We start from the raw sequence: 11693 nt of genomic DNA on the forward strand, positions 1-11693 counted from the left end.
TTAATGCTTCTTCATGTATTTTATTTCTGAAATAATCATGATCGAGATTTGGATAAGTTTGGATCAATTTTTTGTTATTAGGTATCCATTGATTCCTTATCTCTTTTACTTCCTCTACAACTTTGCTAGTTATGTTTGTAGGGTCTAGTGCTTCTAACCGCCTTAACCTGGTATGTAACTCTGCCTGCTTCTCCAACACTTTTGCAGCCTTATTAGTGAACATTTTTATCTTATCGATATAATTATATAATGAAATTAATAAAATACGTATGTAAATATGCAAATACTTATAACTATTTTAATTAATTTTTTATCTGATGATCCTGTTCGCTGCTGCTTGTCCGCCAATGGGTAAAATTCGCCGTTTTTTTTTTTTTACTGTGTCGTCGCTCAGCTGCTGTTGTCCAGGGCCTATGGGCTCAGGCGGTACCGGTGCCGGACATCGCACCAGAATTTCTTATACTGCCACTGCACGTTCTTCAGTTTCTTCTTTACAGCTTTCTTGTTGCTCTGCTGCTGTTGGTAGTTGCCGAGTTGCAACTACATATAGTTCACTTTTTTCGATATTAGGGCTTCGAATACGCCACACACCAACTTTATATTTTTATATTTTTTTTTTCACTTTATATATATATGGGCTTCGAATTAGCCACACACCAACTTTATTTCGTTTTTTTTTTACCGCCGCCGAAATTATTGCAGTTGCTCGACTAGCCAAACTGCCTTTATATATTCGGTCGCACGCACTTTTTATTTATTAAGCAATATTTTGCTTTTATATTATACTCTGTCTCTTACCACTGGTGGGGGAAAACAAGAGTTTTTTTATTTTGCTACCTTTATCTGATCTTATCATAAGAATTCAGACTTTAAGGAGCTGATTCATTCTCTGAGTCTCTTACCACTGGTGGGGGAAAACTACAGAGTTCCTTTTTACTCGAAGGACCAAAATGAATAGGGATTCCCGGAGAGAAGGAAAATAACCCAATCTTCATTCGCTGAATTCAAAATATGAACTGATTTTATTTACTAAAGTACGGAGTTTATATAGGAAATCTTAGGCTCTAGTAGGTAACAATTGTTCTTAAGGAGATCTTATTCTAGTACGACTCACACCCACGCATTCGGGGATTGAAAAATTATTATTATTTTGGGCACGCCGTCGGCCACTTGACATCCTGCCGTTGTGATCGTTTTGGGTTAGTTTACAATTATAAGTGCTTGTTCCCACAACATGTGTGGCTGATTGTAATTCTAGTCATATGCTAGGTTAGTTGTTTGTGACAAAAGTACAGTTGTATCATATTTTCTTTAGTGCATCTGATTTGGTGAAGCCGCTTCAGATGGACACGATGTTTATTCTTAAACAGCAAGAATATGAAAGTCTAAAGCTATACTATCTACATAGAGTTTAGACAGTTTAGTCTAAACTTAGGCCAGAGTTAGGGACGAAATTAGTTTTTTGACTCGCCAACAGGTGCAGACGAGCCGGAAGGAACGTTATTCACAGAGGCAGGTAGCAAGCTAATCGGAGGCCGATTCTTCTTTTTTATTGTATACTCTTTTACAACAAGGTGTTCCGGCCAAAAATCTTTATGACATATTTGGCCAAAAAGATCTGGGGAGACACCTATTTTAAAGGACGAAATGTCCCGAGTATATGAAAAACGGAACTTTTCCACAGCAATGTTTGGTGCTTGAACTTTGCCCTGGATGTAGGCTATGACTTCTTCAGAAGTAGTATTGGGATCAAGCCTCGAAATAAAAATTTGCTTTTTGGGTGGAACTACAACAAGGGAACTAGGAATACTAGGCACAGCAGTAGCGGCTACAGCAGACGCAGCGGCAGCTGAAGCAGCCAGCACTTTACTAGCTCCTCTTGTAACTACTTTATTGGCAATATTCCTGGAAACGGATGTTTGCCCGGACGGTTCGGAAACTACAACCGATATCGCGTTAGTAGGTGGGATACTGTCTCCAGGGGAAATGGGAAGAGACTCCACACCTGCCAAAGCCGGACTCCTAAACGATATCAGCTGCTGTGCATTTGGTGACATAGGGTCAATGTCGAAAGCCGGAACTGGCAGAGACAAATGTGCCGACGGACTGAGGGACGCGCCCTGAAACCTGGCCCTCTTTCGCGTCGGAGATTCAATCAAAAGTTTAGAACTTCTGAATTGAACCTCCATCGCCAAAAGCTCCTCTTGGAGCTTATGAACGCCAGCTGACAGGGTTTTAAATGCATCCCCAGTCCGTTTCATAAAACTTCGCATCTCGAGCTCCAAGCCACGACACGAATCAGAGCCCCATTTAAGGCCGCCACCCTGTGCAATACTATCCCGCACCTTGACTGTGTAACCAGCACATTTAAAGTGCATTACATTGTCACACAGCCAACAGTAAAGAAAGTCTTCACTGACCTTGCTGGGATTATTGCAATTATATTTGCAACAGACAGACATTATTAAATAATTGATTTATACAAAAACAAATTATAAATCAATAAATCAATCAATATAAATAAATCTTAAGAGAGACGTATACAAAGCAAGGCAAAAGCTAACTGCAATATACAAATTAGAAAGAGAAAACAAAAAGAGAGAATATTTGTACTTATCTGTAATAAAACACACAACAACAGAATTTTGTCACCTGCGCGAAGTTAACGGCCGCGAGCGCGATCAAAAGAGAACAAAAGAATAGAGAGCACCAACACCACACAAACAAAAACAAACTATGAACTGTAAATTGAGAGCGCGGGTGGGAGCAAAAAATAGAACGAAATCAAAAACTAAGCAGCTCAACAACAAAATTATATTTGCGTTTGTTAAAGTTTTTATAATAAATTTATATAAATGTTTGTAAATTTAACGCAAACTTCGCGATGAGTATAGCGATTTATTAAGAATTAGTAAGGCAATGAATTTAAATTGAATATTATAAATTAGCTTCACGAAAGAATGAAAGACAAAAATTAAGCGAGAGCGCAAAAAAAAAAACACTACCGACTTCGATGAGTGACAATATGTAAATGATGATGTATGTTAGTAATTAATACAATTTGCATATTTTAAGACTTTAAATAGCCATTCCCGATACATACTTACATATGTATATCCGATAGGCCAATGCCCATGTATACCCATATGTACATACATGTTTGTATAATTTGTATTTTTCTCACTGCAATTTACAACAAGTCTGCCTTTGGCAGCTGTAAAATCAGTTGTTAAGAGATTGTGGATGGATCAAGTGGTAATTGATCCTAAGGTTTTTGCCGTGTTGATATTGCCATCCATTCGATTCGATTGACCAATTTATCGCTACTTTGAGACTGCAACACTAAAAATTTGTCATTGACTGCAAAAAATTTGCCATTAATACCACTCAAAGACATGAACTCGAAATTGTCAGTACCAAACTATATGCATTTGTTTTACGTTCGCAAACAAAAAATTATAAGAATTGTTTACATGTTTCTTTTCGCCTGGTTGGATTACGACCTTTTGGAAATTTAAGTCAAACCATCCATTTCCGGCTGACTCCCAGGATTTATGCTGTATGTGATGCTTGCCGGGAGGTCGAGAATGAGATGCGCTCATTTTTGAGGAGGACAAGAGAAAGCTTGGACACTTTAATGGCAGGTTTTAACAAACTGTAAGCGGAGTTTACTGCGCTAGAGCCTCAGTTTAGAAGCTTATCGCTTATGAATGAGTTTCAAAACGTAAAATCCTAGTCCTTGGGGTATTCTTCCTGTAGCTTCTTTGTAATTAAATGAAACCATTGCCTGTTATATAGCTGGCATATATATAAACTTTCTACAATGTCAGATTGCTAATTACCTGCTTTGGAAAAACTGACAAGGCAGGCATATGTTATTTAAGTTGATGAAAAATCGGTCCTAGTTGTAGGTGGGTTCTTTTTATTTCCGTTTACCTAATTGGATGTAAATACTAAGTTTTTTACCTAATTCAAAAAATATAATATATATTAACTTCATAAGTGGAAACACCTTAAATCCGGACTGAATAGTATATGTCAATATATTTTAAGACGGTTTTCTTTAGTAGTGCAAGAATGTTGTTAAATAATGAACGGATTTTGGGAGTTTTCTATGAGTATGAAAAATGATTTTGAAATGGGATTGCTGAAGGAGATGGGCGTTTCATTCGAAAACGCTAGTACGGAGATTAAGGTTAAAATCAAATATACACAGTCTAACTTAAGGTAAAAATGGATCGCATACGGCAGAAATCTGGCAAATTTCGTGGAAAAATGAAGTTTGGTTTGAGGAGTATACGGGATTCGTAGATTCGGAGCAGGAAGGAGATTTTACAAGCTGAATTCTCTCGGAAGCTGGGACTGAAAGTTGACTGGCCAAAGCACGGATACGGAAACACGAATGATGAAAATACTTCAAGGAGATTTTATGAAAATGATGAAATGACATTTTTAATAACAGGTGCTAGTCAAGAGATCATTAAAAGGTTGGCTGTTATCTTGAATGTTATTACTTTCAAGGAATTGGTAAATGGTGAAAATTTTACCGAATATACTTCAAACACTGCTCAACTTTTGACTGAATTGTATCCGCAAAAAAAAACTTACCGCAATGTTACATAGGATTTTGACTTATTGGAATGATTTAATAGAATATCTGTGTTTACCAATTGGAGAGCTATCCGAAGAAGCGCAGGAATGCAAAAACAAGGACTACAAAAGGTTGAGATACACTGAAACATTAGTGTACATTAAAAACTTCTCGTGTTAGACAAAATGAACACCTTTTTAACATGCTGGCAGCCTCTTCAAACCCACTTATTGCATCACTGTGACACGTGCGATCACGAAACTATTTGGAAAATAGCAACTTGTTACCCGCTCCCTTACCCGTTTGAGGTGAAAAATTCCCTACCTTCCGGTCTCCATTATCCAACACTACGTAGAATTTCCCGACTTATCGATAACCATAAGCAAAACAACACCCCAGCCATAACAACACACGGGCATATTTGTGGCTTGTCGCTATATATGTCCGTGAAAAATGGCTCTACGCGAACTACGATCAACTCGGGATATTACACGACAGAGATGCCAGGACCAGCTACGACACGCCCAACAAGGGAAAACGCCCACACACACAGAGACTGCGGAATGACTACGCCATGCCCTGGATTGACCATTTCCCACCGCTGGAATCAGGTGAGTACTTGAAGTATCTATTGCTTCAGTTCGCTGACCGTATAAATTTGCTTTCAGGTAATCCCTCACATCTCCGACCATCCTCACTGTTTCAAATCCTTCGCATGATAGATGCCGCTAGGTTTCCCTTCGAGCGTCTCGGTCTCGTACATATTGTTTCCAACTAGGCTTCTTATTCGGCGTTTTAAATACTTGCGCGCAAATTTCGCATTAAAATTTTTTCCCGAAATTGTTTAAAACGTCGAAAATGCATCTCCCTTGCCCGTCGGTTATATGACAACGCGCTTTTATCATGAGCGACTCTTAGCCTTTTTCGGACCTCGTCCCTTATTAGCGCCGTTTTGGTTTCACGACTCAAAACATTTAGGTCATAGTCTTCCAATGACTGCAGCTTTCGTGCCAGTTGATAGTCTGCTCCATTTGTGAACATGTTTTGGCCAAAAAGGGCAAAATACGGTGACACCCCTGTGGCTTGATGCACCGCCCCTCTTAAGCTACATTCGATTTCGCTGAGATACAGGTCCCAATCCCGATGATCTTCGTTTAGATAAGACCGGATCGCGTTCAGCACCGACTGGTTGACTCTTTCGGCCGCGTTGGACTGAGGTGAATATAACGCAGTGCGGAGATGCTTTACGCCATATTCCCGCAACAATTGTTCGAACTGTTTGGAAACAAATTGTTTTCCGTTAACGCTATGCACTCGTTCCGGCACTCCGAATTTGTGGAAAACTTCCCGTTTAAGGAATTTCACAGCGCCGTTCGCTGTAGCCTCCCGCATTGCTTGCAGAAACACGAATTTCGAAAAGTGATCCACAACCACTAACACGTACGCGTGACCTCCCCTCGACCGTGGGTATTTCCCCAAGAAGCCTATATAGATCTTCTGGAATGGCCGATAGGACTTCACTTCAGCTCCTATTCCTGGCTTCGGCCCACAATTGGTCGACTTTGTTTCTTTGCACACTCGGCAGTCCCGAACATAGGCCTTCACCTGAGTCACCATTCCCGGCCAGTGATACCTTTGACAAAGAATCGATAGATTCTTCGCGATTCCCCCATTGCTTCGGACCGTGGGCTCGTGCGCCTGTGCCACCAAAGTTGTGGTCAATGCCAGAGGTATCCACAATCTCCATCCACCATCCAATAACTCAGGGGGGCCCTGATGGGCGGATGCCTTTTTAAAAATATATCCGTCCTCCACCATGAGGTCTGGAAGCTTTTCTTGGTTGGCGGGGACTTCCTGCCGCAACTCCTTGTATTCAAGGGAGTCAAACTCTGTAGTCTCCAGGCCCAGGATAGAGTCCACTCTGATTTCCTCTACCATCCTATATAGGGTGTCTGCCACAACGTTTTCTGACCACTTTCGGTGAACTATTTCGAAATCGAAAGCTTGCAGTTTTATTGACCATCGTGCTAATCGACCATCCAGGTCTTTCAGCGACATTAGCCACCTCAGACTCGAATGATCCCTGATGACCGTGAACGGCATCATCTCTACATACTGCCTAAACCGTTTGATCGCCATAATCGCCGCTAGACACTCCTTTTCAGTAACGCTGTAATTCCGCTGACATTTATTCAATTTGTAGGAATAGAATTCGATGGGTCCCTCACCTCCATCTGGATCTTCTTGGAATAGTACCGCACCTATTCCAATATTAGAGGCGTCACACTGAATAAAAAACCTTTTTTCGGGGTGACTATGAACTGGCGCTGTTGTCATTGCTTCCTTTAAGCGTCTTTCCGATTCTATAGCTTCCTCGGTTATATGGAACTTTCCAGCCTTTTCGAGAGTGTCCGTGATTGGAGCAGCCAACTCTGCAAAGTTTTGTATGAACCTCCGGTACCATCCCGCTGTGCCCATGAAACTTCGCACTTCCCGAACACTTCTTGGAGTGATCAACTTCTGGATCGCCTCCACTTTCCGGGGGTCCGTTCTTAACACGCCTCCTCCGATGATGAAGCCCAGATATCTTAATTCTTTGTGACAGAAGGTCGATTTCTTTAACCCGATGGTCAAGCCGGCCGACTTTATACAGTCTGCCACTTGCTGTAGGACGCCTAAGTGGGATTCGAAATCAGGTGTGACGACCAACAAGTCATCCAGATAAACGAATACCTTTTCCCTGAGCCTAGCTGGTATCACCTGATCCATTAGCCGGCATAAACTTTGGCCTGCATTACAGAGTCCGAAAGGCATCACCGCAAACTGGTAGAGTGGTCTCCCAGGGACTGTAAAAGCAGTAACAGGACGACTTTACTCTTCCAACTCAATCTGCCAGTATTCGTGCTTTAGGTCGACACTGCTTATATATATAGTCTCTCCAATTCGACTCAGAATACCAACGATTTGCTGGGAAAGCTGTTCTTGTATCGGATCGAGACCCATATTCAAAGGAGCGCTTACTGAAGTCGCTACATCATTTGAAGATAGCCGCCTTGGGCTAGCCCCTTAAAAAAACCGCGTATCCGGCTGTCTCATTCCCACCAGCATCTGAGCTGCTGTTAGGGTGGAGCAGTTGGGTGGCTGGTTATTTGACTCTTCATCGGCATTCATCATTCCTATTTAACCTACTTTTTGTATTAATTAAAATTACTATCCCTATATATTTATGTATCTAATCTTTACTCCCTTCTCTTTTTTTTTTTTGTTATTCACCAATATACATTCTCTTTATATTATAGACCTTGACTGATTCTCGTATCCATGCAGGAAAAAGGGGAATCTTGTGAGAACTCGACGGATAAACTCCCCGGGATGAGACTGACCAATTCATCTATGCCAGCATCTTACTTTGAACGTCGTGTGTGTGACCGAGAAGTATTACTAAACAAATAGTAGGTCGTCGACTACTCGGGTCATCAATCATAAATTTGATGACCGACAGTCAAGAACCTGACCAGTTCACATTTGTGATAAAAAACTATTCGCTTTCAGGTGACCGTGCTCTTTCGATGACGTACCAGGAGGATGCAACGTATTACTCTATGTAGAACGTCCCTGATGACGGGACGCTACTGCAAACTTCATCAAAGTCTGAGGCCGCCCGTGTTATACGCTCGTTAGTTCTACTTGGCTACCACACTAATAGAAAACATCACGTAAGTTTAGACAACATGACTAACATAATTCCACATACTAACTACACCTAACATTGTCCAACTATCCCAGCAACCGTATCTTCTACTCAAGGATTGACGGTAATGCTACCTCCAGGCGAATCGCTTGGACGTTATACCGCCTGTGCGATGACTCCGGCTACTTTTACTTTCTTCATTAATTTTTACTGATATCTCTCCTGTTTGTTCGAGATCGACATTATTCCATCCAGGCACGCTCGCTAACTACAGACGATTTTCTCCGTTGTAATGTCGCCGTGGCTGATAAAAAAAATGACGATCTGGAGCCAACAGGTACTTGACAATCTCCGCTTTCCTAGACACTGGGTCCCCGCCTATCCCGGTAATGGACGGGTATTTCTAGTAGCAAACGAACAAAAGGGACATTGTAAGTTAACACTATCGTTCCAGAAACTCTGATTTTCACCGATCGTTATAACGTTCTTCATTTTTGGGAGCTCGGACCCATACGTTCCTCTCCCCAAAAATGAATAACTTGTTCGATGAAAACCAAATTTCTGTTGATTCCCTTGGGCGCCATTTATTGTTATGACCTCGCCTGGTCTAATGCGCGTCGATAACTCAAAGGCTCGCCGGTTAGCTATAATCGGGTCGTGGGATGCGATAACCCTGCCTCTTTCGCGCACAACAATAAAAAAAATGTATCAGACACATTCCAGGGCACATCATTGAGGACGACATCCACTGCAGACTGTTACTGAGGACTTGAATAAATATTACTACATATACTTTGGTCACTATGCACACACAAACGCTTCACGCACACCGGCTTGGGGATCTGGCCTTGGGCTTTGAATTGATCCCGGCATACCCACCCTTCCTGGCAGTTTTGGTATCCTTCTGCCCCATATAAACACATTTGCTGGTATTATCGGTTCATTACCGATCGCTCATCCCATTTCTCCGGATATTACTCACCGTCCCCCCTTTCCCGACAAACCAAACTACTCAATATACATCATCTTTTCTCAATCGTTTATAATAATTTTAGAAAATGATAGGGTAATTTTATTAATTCAAATTTTTACGCGCTCACCGAGACATTATTCTGTCTCCAATGCCCCTGTGTATTCGGGCAACAATTTTGATAATTTCTCCTTTGCTTTTTTCAGGCGCCAACCTGACCATAGGGGACCTCCCTAAAAAAAGAGCTCTTCTTTTACGATAAGGACTACGTGCAGATTACACCTATTGGAGTTTTCATGGGACTAATACGTTACAACAAGAGATGTGGCGGCGGGCACGTTTTACAAGGATATGATTAATTATAAACTAAAAAACAAACGATATTAATGATATTGAGACTCGATATTGGCAAAAAAAAAGAAGCTTATTCGAGTGATTAAATAAAAAACAAATAAATAAATTAAATAAATAAATAATTGAATAAATAAATAATTTAATAAATAAATCATTTAATAAATAAAGAATTAAATAAATAAAAAATTAAATAAATAAATAGATAAATAATTAGGATAAGGTTATATGGATAAATAAATAGTTATGTACGATTTAGGCAATAAATAAGCTCTGTATGAGTAGATATATATATATAAAAAAACGAGGACGATAAAATAGACGGGGGATTACAATTTTAAAATCAATCGGTCTTGCGGGGAGCGTATTTGGTGATCACTTGTGAAACAGATTCACCTTACGACTCCCAAAGGATAGTTTAGGGAATTTATCCCGCGCCGGCCTCTGTGGAAAATTTAGGTTAAACTCGTGTTCAGGCTGGACCTCCCTCTTCTTTTTTAAATTGTAATTTTCTCCTGAAGGCGGAATATGTGGTGGTCACGAGGCCATGGAGAATCTTCATAATCATGGGGGGAAATAAAAAGCTTGGCCAGGCCCTGAAAATATGCGGCCTGGCTTCTGATGACTGCCGATTTGGTTGGCCTGTACGGAGAATCCCGAAGGTGAGGATAAGATTAGGACTAACTCCCCTGGGCCGTCCCTGAATATGAAAGATTCACTTACCCCTCTATCTTGTCCAATCCCGTATGAGCATATACCCCGGATTTGGCTTCCCTCTTGGAATAATTTACTGTATAAAATTTTCTGAATTCTCACATCACCTTTTTTTTCGGTATTATTTCCTTTTACTTTTTTTTTCTAGGCTTTCGCCCTAACCAACCACTCTCGAGAACTTGTTCGACCCGACTATCCCGACCAGGAACAGTCCCAACTCTGAAATCCTCTCTCCCAGATTTGAAAAGCCGGGCTAGCAATCTTCTCATTTGTTATCCGCTCCCTTACCCATTCGAGGGGAAAAATTCCCTACCTTCCGGTCTCCATTATCCAACACTACGTATAATTTCCCGACTTATCGATAACCATAAGCAAAACAACACCCCAGCCATAACAAAACTATAGTTCCGAAATGTTGAGTTTACTAGATATTGATGTAACTATTGAAAAATATTTTGAAAAAATCAGCCATCAATAGAAAATTTTCAAAATTAACTTAAAAAAATTTTAAAAATTTTTATTTTTTAACTTATGTAATTATGTTAGAAAATCAAATTAAAACATTAAAAAATGTTACATAGTAGTTTAAAACAATGAAAAATTCCGATTGTGATTGAAAAAAACCGTGTTTCGCTCCATTTTTAAAGGAAAAACATGCTTGGAAATATTTTCTGAACTTGACCTTGAATATTACAGCACAACTAACACCCAGCACCCTTGGCAAACATTCATTTTGAACCTTAAGGTATTCTTTATCATTTATAAATTTTAAAATCGCTCTTTCGGTTTAGAAGCTATGATTTTTGCAATATAAAATGCGAAAAGGCCCCACTGTGCGTCCGTGCAATTGCCCATTCCAATGGAAATTGCCGATAGTTCTAAAGGTATCGAGGGCCCTGTGAACAAGTTGACTGTGCAGTGGGTGATATGTCCAACGGCTTCGGGACCACGGCCTCTCGTGGGCATACCACCAAAGAAACATATATTTGTTTCTAGGCTAGACTCTGTTCTCTCATCTGATGATGTAATAGCCTATATTCGGAAGAAAGTTAACGTCTCGAATATTGCGGTGGAGAAGTTTAAATTTTCTTACTCTCAGGACATTTCGACCTTTAAAATTAGTGTTTCTGCCAATATCATTGACATTATATGTCGAGAAGATTTTTGTTCGAAGCATATAATAGTGAATATACTGAAAAAAAGAAAAATCGGCAACCGATTTGGGCTTAGAAGCATCATTAGGTACTTGCCTAATTGTATTTTCATTTTTATCATCTGGCCAGAGATTATTTTGTCTACTTTGCTGGCTGGTAGTGACTTTCAGGACATGTGCTTTTGTGTTTTTTAGTTATTGTATTGTAATGCGGGATAATGCA

The 11693-nt window shown here is 40.3% G+C and overlaps 1 protein-coding gene and 1 long non-coding RNA gene across 3 annotated transcripts; one reads left to right on the forward strand and one right to left on the reverse strand.

Annotated features, from left to right (window-relative positions):
* LOC124460969 lies at positions 1 to 6208 on the reverse strand. Its single transcript, XM_047012567.1, has 3 exons — positions 5701 to 6208; positions 2006 to 2350; positions 1 to 26 (listed from the first exon to the last, which is right to left on the reverse strand). The coding sequence occupies exons 1-3, from the start codon at positions 6206 to 6208 to the stop codon at positions 1 to 3; spliced, it is 879 nt and encodes a 292-aa protein (XP_046868523.1).
* Positions 6209 to 7894: 1686 nt separating this feature from the next.
* Positions 7895 to 9655, forward strand: LOC111519114. Of its 2 annotated transcripts, XR_006954880.1 has the most exons (4): positions 7895 to 8011; positions 8144 to 8307; positions 8378 to 8619; positions 9459 to 9655. It is a non-coding gene; the product is annotated as an uncharacterized LOC111519114 (long non-coding RNA). The 2 variants fall into 2 exon arrangements; XR_002724251.2 differs by lacking the exon at positions 7895 to 8011 and having other exon boundaries at positions 8097 to 8307.
* The last annotated feature ends 2038 nt before the right edge of the window (positions 9656 to 11693 follow it).

This window comes from Drosophila willistoni, unplaced genomic scaffold (genome assembly GCF_018902025.1).
Source record: "Drosophila willistoni isolate 14030-0811.24 unplaced genomic scaffold, UCI_dwil_1.1 Seg169, whole genome shotgun sequence".
In the NCBI taxonomy this organism is placed as follows: Eukaryota; Metazoa; Arthropoda; class Insecta; order Diptera; family Drosophilidae; genus Drosophila; species Drosophila willistoni.